Source organism: Galeopterus variegatus, unplaced genomic scaffold, assembly GCF_000696425.1.
Source record: "Galeopterus variegatus unplaced genomic scaffold, G_variegatus-3.0.2 Scaffold2712, whole genome shotgun sequence".
NCBI lineage: Eukaryota > Metazoa > Chordata > Mammalia > Dermoptera > Cynocephalidae > Galeopterus > Galeopterus variegatus.
The window spans coordinates 219,091-237,309 of record NW_007728823.1 but is presented as its reverse complement, the minus strand read 5'-3'; the positions used below and the strand labels follow the sequence as shown (position 1 = coordinate 237,309).

Genomic DNA, 18,219 nt, shown 5'->3' with positions numbered 1-18,219 from the left:
GATCCCGTTGCCGGTCCCGGGCCGGTACGGGCGCAACACTGAGGGTTGCGATCCGTTGCCGGTCATGAAAAAAGACAAAAAGGAAAAAAAAAAAGTCCTCAGTACCTCAGAATAGAACCTTATTTGGAGATAGGGTCTTTACAGAGGTAATCAAATTAAAACGAGGTCATTAGAGTGGGCCCTAATTCAATATGACTGGTGTCCTTATAAAAACAGGAAATTTGGAGAGAGAGACACACACACAGAGAACACACACACACGTGAAGACTGAAGTTACGCTGCCACACCAGAAGGGATATACTAGGAGCAAGGAGAGAGGCCTGAAGCAGATTCTTCCCTCACAGCCCTCAGAAGGAGCTAACTGACCCTGCGGACGCCTTGATTTTGGACTTTCAGTCTCTAGAACTGTGAGGCAAAGTTTCTGTTGTTTAAGCCACCCAGTTAGAGGTACTTTACTACAGCAGCCCTAATACTTTTGTTCTTTGCAACAGCAGCCTTTTCAGATGCAGAGGCTGATGCCCCACAAACCAGGCTGGGGATGATATGGCTGGACACCCAAAGCAGGCCGGCCAGTTGGGGTGTACTGGGTGGGGAGGGGAGGCAGAACCACTGTACTCACAAGATGCTCGGCCCTGTGGCCCCCCAGAAGGCTCCGTTGTGGATCCTTTCCAGGTGTACGTTTTCTTTGAGCTCCCTGTGGGGAAGGACAGTTTCCTTAGTGGAGTTTGCTCCTCATGTGTCAACATTCATAGCTATGTATACACACGTTTGGGCCAACCTGTGTGCATAGAACGCAGGTTTAGAAGGGGAAAGGGAGGAACTATAGAGAGAGTGGAGAAAAAGACACGCTAGTTCTTGGTGAAACTGCAAAATTGCTGAAGTGTGTGTTTGACCACATCTTTTCTCTGAAATTTCCCCCATACTTGGTGGAACCTTTTGTCCTCCAGCTTAAAGTCCTTACCCCCTCCTGTTCTGGAGTTATGGAAGTTTACTACCAGACAGCTGGTTAAGGTTGAAAATGCTGCTCTAAGTGGCAAGGCTGAAGGGTCACAGTGCAGCTTGCTCTGTATCAGACTCTCAGCCATTGTGACCTTCCTTGGACATCTCAGTTTGTTAATAGTAATATACTGAAGTTTGCAAATACTTAAAAGAAAAGGTAGGGTCCATTCAAAGTTACCCCTTTCATAGCGTAATTTGCACTCTTTTTCTTTCAGCTATGTATGTTTCAGTGGGTGAGAAAGGGGAGGAATTACTGCCTCTGTGGAAAACTGCCCTATGCCCTGGTGCCCCACGGGTTTGTGCAGCATAGATGAGCATTGCTAGGTGTGCGTGTTATGGAAACAAAAGTGTCTCAAGAGGGTGGAAGAAGTCAAAGGCTGTTATAGCAGTAGCTGATGGTGCCTCATCAGCTCTGTTCCCTTTAGCTCAAAGCAGCTCAGGCTAAGTTCCTCAGGAACGACTCAGCCTGGCTCTGCTGAGCAGCCTCCTGTCTGGGCCCTGAAGCTGGTGTCTCTAAACACAGGCCTTTCTCTGGGTGGACAAGGGAGCTAGAAGAGGAATCCCTGAGCTCAGGTCTGCCAGCCTTTGTATTAAGCACTTTCTTTTTATAAAAGAAGGGTGGAGACTCAAAGAACATTCTGGGAAACCCTAGTCAGTGGGCACAGTGGGCATCAGTTGTTGGTGTGATGGTTGCAAGCACAGGAACATGATTCTGTGCCACTGTTACAGTGTTACACAGTGTTACATGGCAAAACAAATAACTCCAATGCCCACTGCTGCCCTCCCAGCCCCCGCCCCCAGCAGGATGACTAGGTATTACCTGCGCTCGTCTCATAGCTTTACATCTTCTTCATTGTCTCTCTGCATGTCTCCACATCACGCCTGTCATTTAAAAACTGCAAAGGCCCCTGTATCTCACTCTCTGGGTGGCTGTTTTCCACATGTTTCTCCTAAGCACGTTCCTAGGAAACCCTCAGCCCTTTCATCAGAATGCACCTGTCAGCCTCACACCGTCCCATCCCCTGGGTGTATTTCTGTTTACAAAGGGATGAGGTGGTCAGAGTCAATTGCTGTTAAAAAATCTAAATCAAAAGAAATTTTCTTTCCTAACCCCCCATGGCTCTTCCTGATTCAGTTTGTTTTAACTATGTTCAGTTATGGTTACAAATAATTGAAAGTGGGCTCTGTGAGCAAATTATCCTCGTCTCAGCTAGGTCAGATTAATTGTTCAAATTTCACAACAGAGCAGTTCATGTGTTTTATTAAAACCCAGATCTTTCTGTATACTGATAACTCTGCATTGTGTAACTTGGTCAAAAATTAAATTAAATCCATATACTGCATTTTCCTGGGGCCACTTTTGAGAACTTTCCCAAGTGATGTGACCCTGTAGATGTGAAAAGCACAGGCAGGGTGACCTTCTGAAGCACAGTGCAAGAACCCACAAACTCCACCAAGCTTTTCTCAGTGGAGAGCTCTGGCGATGGGAGGAACTGACTCTGGGCCCCTGGAGGTGTCTGAGGGCAAACTTCTGGTCTGCTCCTCCCTTTCCTGTCCCGCCATAGTAAGCAGGATATTTGAAAACTTTGCAGGGCTTCTGTGTCATTGTTCTGAACAACTTTGGACAGGCCTGTTTATGAGGAAAGTCTGAAAGGATGGTTTGAAAATTTTGCTTGACAGATTTGAAAACTACTCCCCCCTCCCTGCTTAAACTCTTCTCTGGGTGTCCTTGCCCTTAGAAGAGATTCAGACTCCTTCCCATGGCCCCTCAGTCCTGCACAGCTTGCTCCTGTTACATCTCCAGACTTTTCTCCAGTCTTTCCCTTGCTGAAGACCCTCCAGCCACACTGGCCTCCTCACAATTCCTGGAACTTACCAACTTCTCTTCTTTCTCAACTCAGGACCTTTGCACATCCTGCTTCCTCTTTCTATAATGTGCTTCCCCTCACTATTGTCATGGTGGACCCCTTATCATCCTTTAGGCTCAGCCTAAACATCATGTCCTCAGGCCCACTCTACCATGCAGACTCAGGTGGTGCTTAATAAATGTTTGTTGAAAGGACATATCAATGACATCGATTCATGTTCTTGACAAACTGATTTGTGTTCTTGGTTTCTTCTTTTTTGCAACAGTGAGGTACAGGGGAATGCAGAATTTTGACTAATTGGACTTTTCACAGTCTGTACCCGTTTTGGCATCTCTGTAATGGCTGAGGCACTGCTGACCACCTAAAGTCCTCCCACCTGAACTCTGCTTTCCCTGACCTTCCAAGGATGTGCTCTGCTGTTTTCTTCCAAGTCTGTTTGATTTTGGTCTGGTTTTTCCTCCTCATTTCTGTTTTCTCCTAATTTTCCTGAACTCTGCTTTCCCTGACCTTCCAAGGATGTGCTCTGCTGGTTGTCTTCCAAGTCTGTTTGATTTTGGTCTGGTTTTTCCTCCTCATTTCTGTTTTCTCCTAATTTTATATCCAGTCCTCTTGTTTTTCCCCCTTGTTCAGGTGAGCTCAGCCATAAACTACTTCAGACACCCCCTGTATTCAGACGACCCCAGCATTAATGTCTGTAGCCCTGGATTACCCCTTCTAACCTTATGCCTTTCCTGCTAACAGATTGTATTTGTCCATTTTCTTTTGCTTGTAACAGAATCCCTGGAATTGGGCCTGGGGATCTGTGTTTTAACTAGTCTGCAGATTATCTTTTTATGTGTTAAAGTTTGAGAAGCATTGGTTTAGATTGTCTTTTATACCACCTATTTATTTTAAAAGACTTTGTTTTTCTTAATGATGGCTTTAGTTGAGCTTATCATGCACTCTTAGTTTTGATTACACATGACTGTAGGATGATTGTCACCTCACCCTTTACCTGTTATGGCTCAAATGTCCTCAGCCCCACATGCTTTGTGGATGTGCCACCCTTTTAGAAGAGGAGCCATGGGAAGAAAGAGGTTGAGAACAATGAAGGAAGCAGTAGGGGTGTTTCTCTTGAGTTAAAGGCTGTTAACACTGGGGACTAGGGTGGTAGGTGGTAAAAACACAAAGCTCCCTCACCCTGTGGAAAAAGAGCCTGCTCCCCCATTAGCACAGGGAGATGGGATTCTCTGAGCAGGTCCATTGTGGCTGATTAAGCTGGTAAATGGTGTTACCCGATTTCTTTGCAGTGGGGCCAAGGGAAGAATTTCTTTGTGAAATCGTGCTGCCTCTAACACACCATCAACCTGAGCGAGGGGGCTAGAAGGGGAGGCTGAGATGGAGGAGGCATAAAGTAGGGTGTTGAATATTTCAGCAAACTGTCAACTTCAATGGATTGAGGCTGCATCTGTCTGTGAAATCAGGTATCCAGCCAGGCGGTTGCCTAGTAACACGCCTGAAACACTGAGGACTAGCCACTTGAAAGTTTATTTTTTGCCCTGAGTTAGTTAGTGAAGATTAGTTGCTGAAGATTGAGTGTGATCTGGTAGCCAGAGTAATATTTCATTTTTATTCATGAGCTGGGAAAATAAGCAAATACTTACAGTGAAATCAGCGTTGTCCCATTGAATGCATGACTTTGTACTTCTTCAAATCCATTTCCATATAGTTTGCTGAAGGAGGGAGGAGAGAGGGTTTATGAATGGGAAGGAACCAAAAGAAACACAGTTTGGAAACACACATTCTTCCTCCTGTGACTTTTAGTGCGAAGATAATTACTGGCATTCGTAGTATTCAGCTCTGTTTCACTAACATTTTAGATTCTACGGGCCAAGAGGGATGAAGCTCTTTTTGCTCTCTCTCCACCACCACCACCACCACCAATTTATTCAGTGCTTATTAAGTGCCAGATACTTGACCAGCCATTCTATGTATATTTTATAATTTAATCCTCATCATCATTTCCTTTATTCTGATAAGAAACCTAAGCCTCACCTTTATGTAACGTAGCTCACTTAAGGTCAAAGGAGAGCAGTGGCACAGCTGGGATTTGAGGCCAGAGCTGTCTGACTAACACTTAAGCCTTTTCTCTGGTTCTGCAGGCCTGTGTGGGCATACAGGTTTTCTGGGCTGCTGGAAGCTGAGACCAGAGGAAGGCCCCAGTACCGAGTCAGCTTTCCTTTTTCTTGGATGAATATGTGGTTTTGCTGATGTCAAATTTGGCTATACAATCAAAATTTCAATGTATGTATATAGTTCTTTGAGACCCATTAGTAGATAGTGAAATCAATTTAGTTGGGTGCAACCAGCATTTTAAAAAATGAAATAGAAAAGAATAGAACAAATGAAAAGTATTAGAGTATGTTGTAAGGTATTAGGGCGTTAATGTTTATGAAATTTTGTTCTGCCATTTTAATGTGGTATATACATGTAAATACACACATATGTGAGAATATATATGCATGTATATGTATTCATAGGTGTATGCATATATATACACACACACACACACACACACACACACAACATAGATACATATACTTCTACTCAGAATAAGACATAAGCGGCTCCTTAGAACACAGATGCTGGGCAATGTTAGAGTCAGAAAGAAGCCTAGTGAGGATCAAGCATCACCCCTTCATTTTACAGAGAAGGAAATAGGCTCAGACTTGTCCAAAGCTGAGAATTAGCAGAAATGGGACAGAACACACTTTGTCTGGAGCTACTTCCAGAACATCAGTTTTGCTGGTTGTTTTTACTTTTCTCTCCCTCGATGTCCTCATGGCCCACTTACCCTTCTCCTGCAGGTTCGCAGTGTGTCCTTTCCTGGCTGCCCTATTTGAAATACCAACCTCCCATCCCCTAGCATTTCCTATCCCCATTCCCTAATTAGTTTTTCCTCTGTTGTTCTATCACCATGTGACCCAAGATTATATTTTACTTGTTTATTTTGTACCTCCCCCAGGAGAACATAAGCTTGATGAGAGCAGGGATTTCAAACTTTTTTGTTCATTGCAGAATCTCCCATATCTAAAATGGTGCCTGGCACTTGGGAATATATGTTAAATGAATTGGATGACTACATGGGTCTATGTAAATGAATTTCTCACTATAAGGTATAGGCAAACAAATGTGAAAGCCATTGTCTTAAATGGAAATATTTGTATAAGTTTTTTGGGAACAGCGATGTAAGACCCAAGTGAGAAAGGGGTATGGTGCAATATAGAATTAAGTTCCTGGTATCTGGCAAGACCCTGACTTTCTTTTACAAGGTTGCTGGCAGCTGCATGGCCATGTTAGGGACAGGCTGTGACTTGAGAAACTGTTCAGACACATGTTCCATCTGCTCCTGCTCCAGGTGGCTGTTGTCCACAAGGTTTCTCTAGCCTTTAATAAATAAAACAAGCATGGACCCTCACCTTATGGTGTGTGCATATATATATATAATATGTATGTATGTAAAATATGTGTGTGTATGGTCTCTTTCTATCAACCCACAGCACACCTGTGGCAAACCAGCACATAAATAAATATAGGTGGGACTCATGTTGAAGTGTGATATGTGAGCTCTGAAATACAGGAAATGCAAGTGTAAATTAGAGATTACAAAATAATTCTTAAAGTCTCCTCATTAGATTGAGTTCAAAGAGAGCGTGGGAGCATATTTAATTCATTACTTAACACCTCTGGGGCCTCGCACATTGCCTGGTATAGAGCAGGAGCTCAGTCAGCAGTCTGGGTGAGGTGGCAGCTTTGACCTTCCTGGAGGGAGGGCCCTCCTTCATGGCCTCCCCCGCTCTCACATGCCTTTTTCTGGAGTTCTTCTGAGTTTACAGCCTCACACACCAGTTCTTAACTATGTTCCATATGGGATTATTGTATACCATTTTTCAATAGTTTTCCTTTCCCTTTTGTATTGTGGGATCTGAGATGCTAGGTACGTGGTTTATATCTGTTGTCTTGTGTAATTTATACACAACCATGTTGCCTCTTTAGCAGCTCCATCTCAGTGGAATATTACTCTTTGGCACTTAGAATATTTCTCTTTGGCAGTCTCCTGACATTTCAGTGGTTGAATTCCTTTATAACGATCTCTTTTAGGTGGAGGAATCATACCTTTCTTTTTTCTGAACTTCCTTAAATTTGATTTCTTAGAGTCTAGGTCAGCATTTGTCAAAGCATTCTCCTCCATCCACTGAATCAGAATCATCTGGAGTTCCTTGCTAAAAATGCACACTCAGACCTACTGAATCAGAAACTAGCAGTGGTATCCAGGAACATGCCCTTTTATCATAAGCTCTCTCAGTGAGTATTGGGCACGCCAGTTTGGGAACCTTGTGCGAGGGAATATCAGAGGGCGATGCGATTCTCATTCTCACGCTGCACATCGGATGGCCTGTTGCTCAGAATGGAGTACAGAGTCTAATCCCCTTATTGCATTCTCTACATGTGTAGTGGATCAATAAAAAATAGCCTCTTCTTTGTTTTTGCAAAGCAAATCTGCTGGCAGTTGTCTAGATGCCCGTTACCTGTCACAGCTGTGTGCTGCCCTGATCCTAGTTTTGACAAATATTAGATTTCATACTCTTTTGTTGGGCTCACAATGCCATTGCTCTAAGTGCAGCCTCATGATTAAACATGTAGGCACTAAGCCCAGCTGCCTGGGCTTGAATCCCAGCTCTGCTAATTACAACCTGAAATACTATGGGAAAGTTACTTAACCTCTCTGTGCCTCAGTTTCCTAATCTGAAAATATAGCAATAGTATCGACCTCATAAAGCTGTTATGAGGATTGAAAGGGTAAATATCTGCTAAGCACTTACAAATAGGTTCTGGAATACAATAAATGCTTAATGTATTGGTCCTATCATCATCATTATTACTATATTTGGCAATAGCCTCTAGCCTTCTGACCAGAACAGAGGAAAAAATTCTCCCTTTCCATGCTCTTGCCAGTATTTCTATCAAATACAGGTGTCCTGTTTAATTGAACTGTCATCCTCCTCCACTGGGGTAGGGACCATTTTGTTCCTGGGCAGAGCAAGTCAGGTCAGTGGCCTGGGCTGCCTCAATGTATTCACTCTCCAAGGGCTCTCGACCACCTTTGGTCTGTGCTAGCATCATGGACATTTTTGCATTTGGACATTTTTTAATGTCTTTTTTTTTTTTTAATAGCCTGGGTCCTGCTTGTCCCAACTATCCAAAGAACGTGGCTCACCGTTTCCTTTTCAGCTGCTTCTGTCTCTGTTCTTACCAGTCACACACAATAGAATGATCTTCCTTGTTTTGATTAAAAGAGTGGCTTCCTTACTTTGGAGAAATTACAAATACAAGTGGAAGAGCTCATGCTGTCAGGCCTGCACAATGCTTTTAGTGCCCTTTAAAAACATCTGGAGAGTCACTTCAGATAACTCTTTTTCTCAGAACATCATGGTATCAGAATTAAATGAGGAGGGCTTCCTTTGCCTTGAGGATTTTGTCACTGGCATAGAAATAAAGAGCTCCCCCCTGCCCTTTCCTCTGTTACAATAGCTGCACCTAACTTTAAAGCATTGCCTAGGTTCTGTACTCAAATGTCAGCAATTGTGAATCAAACAGAGAAAATGGTACCTTTTTGTTCAAAATAAGATTCAGGCTTTAGATATTAATCGCAGATGATACTCTAATTCTGAATGCTGCCTTATAGTGAACTCCAAATATTCCTGGGGCTCTAAAAGTATTTCTGGGGTTATGTTAATAGTATTCGACATTTGGCCATAATTCTCTTGGATCACCTGGTTTCTGGATGATTTCAAAGAAGAAAGCTTAATTTATGTTTACAGATCCTCAAGGTCTCAAAAAGTGGCCCCATTGTTGAAGGGCAAAGCATACTCTTTTAGACACTATACCCTCTGTAAGCAAATTTTTATCAAAGACCAAATAAACAGCATCTTAAAGAAGGGGGGTACTAAATATGCCACTGTGTTCCCTGTGGGGCACTTTGCCGAAGTCCTTATATAAATAATCCTTCATGTATGAACACTTCTCCAGTGGATGTCCTGGCAGTAGCTGTATGGATTACTGCTGCCTGTTTACTACCGTGTGCTGCCGTCACCCTAGTTTTGAATGTACGTCAGGGTCCCCATTTCGGGGGCACTCACAGTCTCTTTGTCAAGGGCTCCCTCTCCCCGATATGGGTGTGCCTCCTGCCTTTCAGCAGCACTGAGTTTTCATGTTTCCCTCCACCTCAGCCAAGTTCATGTCAACTTATGTGACTTTGCCATATGTAATAATAAAAAGGGTGACAGGCATCAAGAAGAATGATGACAGTAATGGATTCTAATATACTGAAGCAAATTTTTGAAAAATCCATGTTCCATAGTGATACTTCAAAAGAGCACGAGAGAGAGAGAGGAAAGAGGGAAAAAAAGAAGACTCTTTTTTTACGGAAGAGTGCTGGATAATAAATGTAGAGGAATGATAGAATATAAAAATTACAATTTTGTAACTCCCTTTGTAATAATCAACAGAGGCTGAAATCATTTTGTAACTCCCTTTGAATAATCAGCAGAAGCTGAAATCATTGGATGAAAGGTTGTCAGCCAACTGGATAGACACACAAATTCAAAGCATCCCACCATGGCTTACTTATTAATGACAGAGGGAAAAATGTGCCCTTACAATGAAAAGGTCTGGCAGTCACCACCTTAAACAAGTGGTCAAGGGGTGGGGCAGTGTGACATGATGTACTTCCTGATTTGATGCAGTGGGAGAGACACATCATCCCCTTTGCATGTTCTTATAAAAATGTTTGACCTGAATGTTGTCATGGTAATAAAATCAGATGAATACAGAACACTGGCTTGGGCTCCTCAAAGGATTCAGTGTTATACAGAACAGAGGAAGGCAGGGGGACAATTCGAGGGGTGGAAGGAGATGTGGGAGGTGAGGTTGGGAGGACTGAGGACTTAACAGCAAAAATGCAGTACATAAATGTTGATTGGATTCTCAGTGTTAAAAAATCTGTAAAAGACATTTTCATCCAAATGTGTACTATAGGTTGGGTGATATCATTAAATTCATGTTGATTTTCTTAGGTGTAATGGCATTGCAGTTATGTAGAATGTCCCTGTTTTGGGGAGCCACATGCTCAAGTATCAGGTATAAAATGTCATGATGTCTATAAACTTCTTTTGGCTGGTTTGGCAAAAGGGCAATGTGTTGTAAATACATACTCACATGTGAGTATATACTCATGTACATAGAGATGCAGTGGGTGTAGCTAGCTGTTAATAGCTGGTGAATACAGGTAAGGTGTATGGGGTGTTCGTCATACTGTTCTTTCCATTTGTCAGTGGAAAGACAAATGATGGGAAGTGACTCCATTTTTCAGTTAAAAGTTTCAAATTAAAAAAAAAAATTGAGAGGAGGTGATGAGATGTGATGTTTTAAAGATGGTCTAAAACAACTGGCTTGCTCTATGTTGCTGAACATTAGTTTTTAACTGTGGTTAATTGTGTTAATGGGGAAGTTGACACAATGTGATTGGATTTTCACAAGCAGGTATTAGTAATCAGATTGAATAAACAGAGAGAGAGGCATGTCGAGGTGACATGACTAAGACTGCTTAGCTGGTTAGATGCAGAGCCAGGACTAAAACCCAGACTTCCTATGTTAACACCCAGTGGATTCTCTACTGTGCCTTGTCAGGGTTGCAGCCTGGGATCTTGTCATGCTTTGTCAGACATCCCTGCTCTGAAGCATCTTAGAAAATTAGTTGCCAGGACTTTTCCATCTTTTTGTGGAGTTCAGATACTGATCAAGGTTGTCGTCTCCTTTCTGAGACTGATGGGACCAGTCATATAGAATATTTTAAAGGTGGTTCAGGTAAATCCTGCTCACACAGGGAAGATGTTTCAAGGTGGCCTCTTAAAGAGATTTAATGAAAAGCCAAAGTGGCTATATGGGACATAAGACTATAATGCACAGTTTTAGCATTAGCCCCACTGAGCTTCTCCAGCATCAAGTGAAGTATTTTGTTTTCACTACATGAGCTCGCAGTTGATAAAGATTTGGGTTGGGAGAGAGCAAGACAAGTTCCACAAAAAGCAAAATCTCAAATACTTCTAAGAATGAAAAGAGAAGGCTTGCTTTCGTTATTTTCTAATTAGGGAGTTGAACTTTATAGTTGAGAAAATAAGGCTTTCCTCTTTAAGTGTAATTCCCTTTTCCAGCAGGGTGCTCAACATGATCCTTCACTTATAGAAGGGCCCTTTCAGCTGAGAACAAGTGCCAAGCAAATGACTAATCACTCCTCTTCCAGATGAAGGGCAAGAGTGAGTAGGATAAATACTTAACCTCTTGCTGCCTTGGTTTCCTCATCTAAAAGTGGGGCTGATAGTCCCTACCTCATAAGGTTGCTGTGAGACTTTAATTAAAACAGTGCAGGAATTTAATAAGTGCTATATAAATATTAGCTGCTATTATCCCATTTACTCATAGAAATGTTACTGATTCTGTGAGGTCCAGTTCAAGTCTCAGCTCCACTATGCAGCCTCCTCTGACTTCTCCCACCCAAGAGGACTTCTCTGAGATCTTATTTCTGTATACCACACACTTTCACAGTGGATGTCTACTGGTTTATATTATTCTTTCGTTTTTCATATCCCCCGTCCCCCATTGAATTATGAGCTTCTTGAGGACATAAATCTTATGTCTTTGGTGTTCTCGACGTAGGCATAGGAAGACCCCAGATCACAAGGCGTGTAGTACTTCCTCACTCAGTTTTCTCTGTGAATAGCCTGATTCTGGCAGGAGACATGATGAATGCGTAGTTCCAGACCCATTATGCAGTGGCTGGTTGGAGACACTTTATGTAAACAGCTGGCAGAGCTGTGGTGTGTGAGGGAAGTGCCAGCAGCAGAGAGACTGTCGGGAAGTATTTCCAGGATCAACGAATCTCCTTCTTAGTGTTCAAGAGTTGAAAGTAAAGAATTTGAGTTATATTGAATTAATTTGGTGGCAGCAGAGAGACTGTCGGGAAGTATTTCCAGGATCAACGAGTCTCCTTCTTAGTGTTCAAGAGTTGAAAGTAAAGAATTTGAGTTATATTGAATTAATTTGGTTGTTCCTCTGTATTCTTTTGATTGCAATACTGTGAGCTGGAGCTACATCAGTTACAGCTTTGTAACATGACAATTATGCATGTAAAATTATACCTACACGAAGTAAAAGTGCTATATAAATGCAGTGTATTATTGATACCAATTTTTAGAATCCATTGATACAAAACATAGTGCTCTGAGATGGTCTCTTCCCTTGCTTCTGGTCTGTCTCTTCATTTCAGAGGCATTCCAATCCATGCTCTTTTCTTCTTTAAGGGTTAGCTTATTTACCGCCTCACCATAATCCTCCATGTACTGTAACTGAAGCACAGGAGTGAGAGGGATACGGATGTGGGGAGCAGAACAGAATAAGGGTCACTGGGCTTTAGACATAAAGAAGTGAGTCATGGTGCCCAGGATGCTGCTTCTGAGTGGTGGGGCAAAGAAGGTGCCCCATGTGAAGATAGACGGCAGGGATACCAGAGGGAAGAAAGTCATGCAGGTGTGCTGGGAAGGGAATGGGTTGAGTTATCTTAGTACAGTCCTCCTCAGTCTTTACATACACGTGAATCATTTGGGATCTTGTGAAAATGCAGATGCTGAGTCAGGAGGTCTGGGGTAGGCCTGAGAGTCTGCATTTCTAACCTGCTCTCAGAAGATGCTGAAGATGCTGGTTCATGGACTATACTTTAAATAGCAAGGCCTTAGAAAACACCACGAAAGGGGCAGGGCTTATGAAACCCTGTAACCTGACGAGTGACTGTCAAATAAAAAGACATTATTTTAAAGTATTAAGAGATAGTGAGAATGCGCATAGATGGTTTTGCTTTAGAAACAAAACGAGGGGCTGGCTGGTTAGCTCAGTTGGTTGGAGCACAGCCTTATGGCCCCAAGATCATGGATTTGGATCCCAGCACTGGCCAGCCACAAAAACAAACAAACAAACAAAACAAAGTGAGAGGGACCCAGGGAGAAGGTGAAAAATCAGAGGAAGAAAGCAAGGTCTGTTGGCTCTACCTACTTAGAGAATTTCCTTCCAAACTCTTCTTAGTCGAAATCTTGAAATTTCTGTGCTCTTTTTTAACCAGACAGCCACTCCTCTCCAGGCTGTGTCTTCCCAGCCTCAGAATATTCCATTAATGCAGTGAACAATTTCATCAGTTGGAAATTTGGTCACTGAAAATCCATAGGGCTCATTTGATTAATTTCGAACTGAATTGGTTGGTTGGTTGGTTGTCATGTGAATATATGACCCAGCTGCAATCCCACACAACTCCTCCCACCCTTGGCATTTTAGGTCAAGAAGAATGTCACCAGCGAGTGAGGAATGTAGTAAAACATGAGAAAGAGCTCACCTCCAGCCAGAAGTGAGAATGCAGGAGGCTGTGTGGCAGAGCATGAATCTGGGAGTTTACTCACAGTGTCATGGATTCGTTATTCATCCCTTGAAAAGCATTTGCTGGTATGGTGGTTATGTGTAAGTTATCGCAAATTTCCCTTGAGGAAAGAAATGAGAAATATTTACTTTCCAAATTTTAGCTGCAAATAGGAAACTGTTATGCATAGCAATCAGCCTGGTACTTACAGAATGAAATTAAATTCAGAGGAGAAGATCTTCGTAACATCTGGAAGTTTTCGGATGCCTGTGTTACAGATGCTCCTGTGATTTGGGGCAGAGTGGTGATGTGGGCAGAGAGTGATTGCCATTAAGATATAAAGATAAGAAGGAGTAGAAAGGCAATTTGTAAATACAATTTTCATATTAAGTTAAAGAAATATTGAGTTTGCCTTTATCAGTAACACTTTTAGCTGATGAAGATTGTTAGAATTTAAAAGCCCCTAATGCTATGGGAGAAGTTGCTCTAATGACTCCTATTTACCAGCACCACACTCTAACCAACTGAGCTAACTGGCCAGCCCTAATGACTCCTATTTAGAGATCTAGGGTCTGGGATCAAACTTTCAGGTCTTTTTCATTTATATTTCCATTCTGCCTTTTCCTGTTAAATCATTTGCATTTCCTTGTTGTATTGCATTCCATTTTATTTTGGTAATTAGCTTATTCCATACTCTTGATAGTTCTAGAAAACATCCCTCCACTTTGGAGCGGGTTTTAATTCAAACACTTCAGGAAGATTAATCTCATATGAGAACTCATATCCTTCATTATTAAAAAATCTCCCTTTAGTTAGCTACCTTGCAATTCAGGAACTTCTGCCTTGTATATCATTGAAACCATTAAACATTCTTTTGGTATTTGGAGCTACTCACATCTCCTTTTTTTCCTTCCACCTTTTATTTAACTTCAAAGAGGGAGGAGGCTTAAGTGATAGGCGAGAATGAAGAATATTTTATTATAAGAATGAGGCTCCTTCAGAGGAGTCCAGGCATCTGTATTTCCCCCAACTGAGTTTTAAAATTCACCAGTTGTGGGCTCTTGACAACTGATATGAAGTGCCTGGCACCCTGGTGACAATGAAACAAAGCTGGGTTTCACTTCTGGCTCTCTCTGGTTCTCCTCTTTACCTATAACTCTAGGTCACACTGAATTGTGACCTGTGTGTGGCTGGGGATAGCAGTGTGGGCTTAGACTGCAATGTGTATTTGGGTTGGGGGAATATTACACTTTGGGGTGAAAGTGCTATTTAATGAAGACAATGATTTTGAGATAATAAGGGGCTGCAGTGGTCAAATTTGGTTCTGGGATTTTCTTATGTTTTTCCAAAGTGGTTGATGCTGCAGTATGCTGATGTGCCCTACAGATCCCCTGAAGGTTTGGAAAAGCAGAACACTTGGGTTTGGAATTGTCCAGTGTTAGAGTTCCAAAGAAGCTATGCCAATTCCAGTAGCAGCTCCTATTGGAGGCCCCAGAGCAAGACTGATGATGTGGAACACCAGAGAGAGGATGTCCGTTTCCTCCCTTTCTGTTTTTCTTTTACCTCTTTTTGGGTGGTGGTGACTGGACTTTACATCTTCTGGGGGAGTTTATGAAATTTAATTTATCAGAAAGAAGAGAGAGAGGATATCTGTGTTAGGGGGCTTTACATTTTTCTGTGTGAATAGTGATGACTTGATATTTGAGAAGAACCATAGTAATAAATTTATAGATTGTATCAAATTTCAGGAATTCTGGTATTGCTGGCAAGGCAGTGACTCTGTTGGGCTACAGTGGTACTCAATTTGTAGTGTTAACCAGTAGACTTACTAAGAATTAATGGGAGGGACTTCCAATCAAGATGGCAGAATAGACTATACCCAGCATCACTCTCTCCCCAAATCAACAAATTTACAACTACTAAAAAGCAACAACTGCCAAACTGGGGCCACTAGAACTCAGGGGAAGAGGACGAGAGATCTATGGAGTTCATGAAGGCAAGAGTAGCCACAATGATGGAAAGAAAGGACTGTTCTAATTGTTTCGAGCCCCGACCACTTCAAGGCTGGCCCTGGTGAGCACATGGAGCAAGAGCTGGCAAAAGCTGCACCTGTGCCCTTTGTGTGAAGTTTCTTGGAGATGCAGGGGAGAAGAGGGCCTTGGTGGCCCCCAGGCCAGCAAGACCACTAATAGGATTCCCATGAACCCACATAGGAGTGAGGGGACACAGACAACTGAAAAAAGGAGCCACTCAGAAGCTGGTGAGTCATTGCAAGGGACTGGTACATGGCCCTTCCCATGGGAGGTGTTTGGAGCACAGGTGTGGGGGAGATGGGTCCACCAGGGAAACATTGGGGCACAATATAGACAGCTCATCTGTCCTCCAGTCAGCACAGGACCACTCAGTGGAGACTGATCAGGAATACAGATCTGTAGGAGATATAGTTTGTTGAAAAGACTCAGGCCCAGACCAGGGTGACCACATAACCCAGGTGTACCAGATCTCACAAGACCTGGATGTACTTACAAGGTCAACAATTAAACCCTAAGCTGCACCAAAAGCCTTCCCCAGAGAATCAGCAGCAAAGGAGCAATTTCGCTCAACCACTGCTCAAGTGCTGGTTTCCACAGGAAGTCCCCCTCTTTAGACGTAACAAAACAACAACAAATTAGTTCCAGTGCAGAGTTTAAGTGGTGGGGGTAGCTAATAATCCAGCACGGAACTGAAAGAAAACACAAAAAACCCACAGATCAAAGACAAAGTTCTGATATTAACCAGTAAAGGTCTAACACTACCAAGGAACACCTATAAAACCTAGAAGGACTGGAAGCCCCCTGGGCTCCTGAGCCTGGGTGGTGCGGGGCTGAGGGCCTTAGCTGTGCCCCTCTGATGTCTGCATCCAGCCCACTGATGACTACTGAGCCACTGCCAGAAACTTCCCAGACTCCCACGCTGAAGTGGGGGGTGCCGAGGGCATCAGCCACACCCCCTCAATGTCCACATTCAGCCTAGCGACAACCACTGAGCTGCCGCAGGAAGCCCTGTGGTCTCCCTTGCCAGAATGAGAGGGGTGCCATGCACCTTGACCATGCCCCACTCTTCCTCCTTTCTCCTCCTCCTATCCTATTTCCCACCCCTTCCCCCCCAACTGCTCCGCAACATCTTAGAAATATAAAAAAAAATAATAAATAAATTAAAAAGAAAATTTTAAAAAAGTAAAAAAAAAAAAAGTTAATGGGAAATAAAAAGTAATGATCTAGTTTATAAGGTACAGTGTTTATGCAGTTTTAGTTATAAATATAACTGTTTAGTTATATTACCTCAAGGCAATACTTAAAAAGTTTTCACTTAATAAATGAATGAACAAATGAGATAAAGGAAATAAATAATTCTCAACCAGTGATGGGGGTCAAGTCAGAATTACCTCTCGCACCTTCACCCACTCTCTGACCACCTAGAGATTCTGATTTACCCTTTTTAAAGTGTCATGACCCCTCCATTCCCCACCATCAACTTTGAAAATCATTGCAAAGGGTAATGTTCTTCTCAGGTGTTTGGGACAGAGAAAACGTTGGGAACCATTTACGCGTATGTGAAAGTACCCAGCATGGTGGCTGAGAAGAAATACTGATTCAATCAGAAGGCTGAAGTGGAACACGCAGATAATGCTAAGAGTGTGTTAAAAAATTCTTCACAACCTTTTAACTGTTTTGATTTTCATCAGATGCCCATCTTTCCCTCCCCAACTGCTTAAAAAGGAAAATTCCTCACAGGTATTTTAACCGGGGAAGATTTGTAAATGCTCCAGGCTCAATGTATACCAGGTTTTTGGTGTTCTGGATTAGTCTGTAAAGAGAGAGGGAAAAACAGGGAGCAGTTTAGTAGATGTGTATTGTTTGGAATGCATGAGACCGTGATCACCAGAGGTTACTGGCTGAAAACAGCATCAACAAAATCAACCGACTTTCATATGCTTGAGAGGAGCTCCTGAGACTCTGGAGATGGACATGGGGCATTGATGCTCTGCTCTTAACTTCTGAAGAGGCAGATAAAAGCATCCTGTCTGGGAGTCTGTCTCTGCACACCCCCCGCCCCCTTGATTGCACCAATATCCAGGGCTGCTGGCCGAGTAGATCCTGCCCCATTGAGGGACATGCACACAGGGAGTGGTGAGACATTTCTCTCTCAGGAGAGGTGAGCAAATTAGCTACTCTCCCTTTCAGGCAAACTGGTCCTCTTCATATTGGGCTGGACACCACACTGACCAGTTATCCAGATGGGCAGCCAGCCAGGGGCTTGGATTTTGGGAATTTTATGTCCATTCTATAGATAATTTGCTGTGTGATGATGCCCAGCCTCCTAGCTTCCCTGAGATAGTATTGCCTTCTGCCTCACAGGCTGGCAGGTGTTGAGTAATAGAATAAGCAGAGGTAATACAAGGCAGGACTTTAGAAAGTATGAAAGGACAGCCATAGCACCACAGTGCCACAGTTGGGCTCTTGCCCTTCTTCCCAATCTCCCCCGATAACTGTGAGCCTTAAAGAAGTAGCCACAGTTGCCAAGTCCTGTCTACTTTCAATTCAATAAAAAGCCAATAAATGCCTTTGGCTTTCTTAGTCAGGCAACAACCACCTGAAGAAATGATAATTACCTTGTTTTATACAGAAAATATTGTTATATTGGTTAGGAACATGGGCTCTGTAGTCGCTTGGTTTTACATCCTGATTTTACTAATCAAACAACCTTGGATACATTACTTAAGGCTCTCTGTGCCTCAGTTTCCTCATGGAGTGATCTTCTGAAGAGGATACGCATGTGTGTGGTTCACGGGCCTCAACCAGTGTTAATGATTAT

The 18,219-nt window shown here is 42.8% G+C and overlaps 1 protein-coding gene across 1 annotated transcript in view; it reads right to left on the bottom strand.

Annotated features, from left to right (window-relative positions):
• LHCGR (luteinizing hormone/choriogonadotropin receptor) overlaps nucleotides 1–18,219 on the bottom strand; it is a gene marked incomplete at its 5' end in the record, with an annotated part of 54,986 nt that overhangs the window by 15,678 nt on the left and 21,089 nt on the right. Inside the window, 5 exons of the mRNA XM_008582737.1 lie at nucleotides 620–694; nucleotides 4,511–4,579; nucleotides 13,409–13,486; nucleotides 13,575–13,649; nucleotides 17,137–17,211. Of these exons, the coding sequence (XP_008580959.1) occupies nucleotides 620–694; nucleotides 4,511–4,579; nucleotides 13,409–13,486; nucleotides 13,575–13,649; nucleotides 17,137–17,211 (372 nt within the window). The remainder of the gene's footprint in view (nucleotides 1–619; nucleotides 695–4,510; nucleotides 4,580–13,408; nucleotides 13,487–13,574; nucleotides 13,650–17,136; nucleotides 17,212–18,219) is intronic.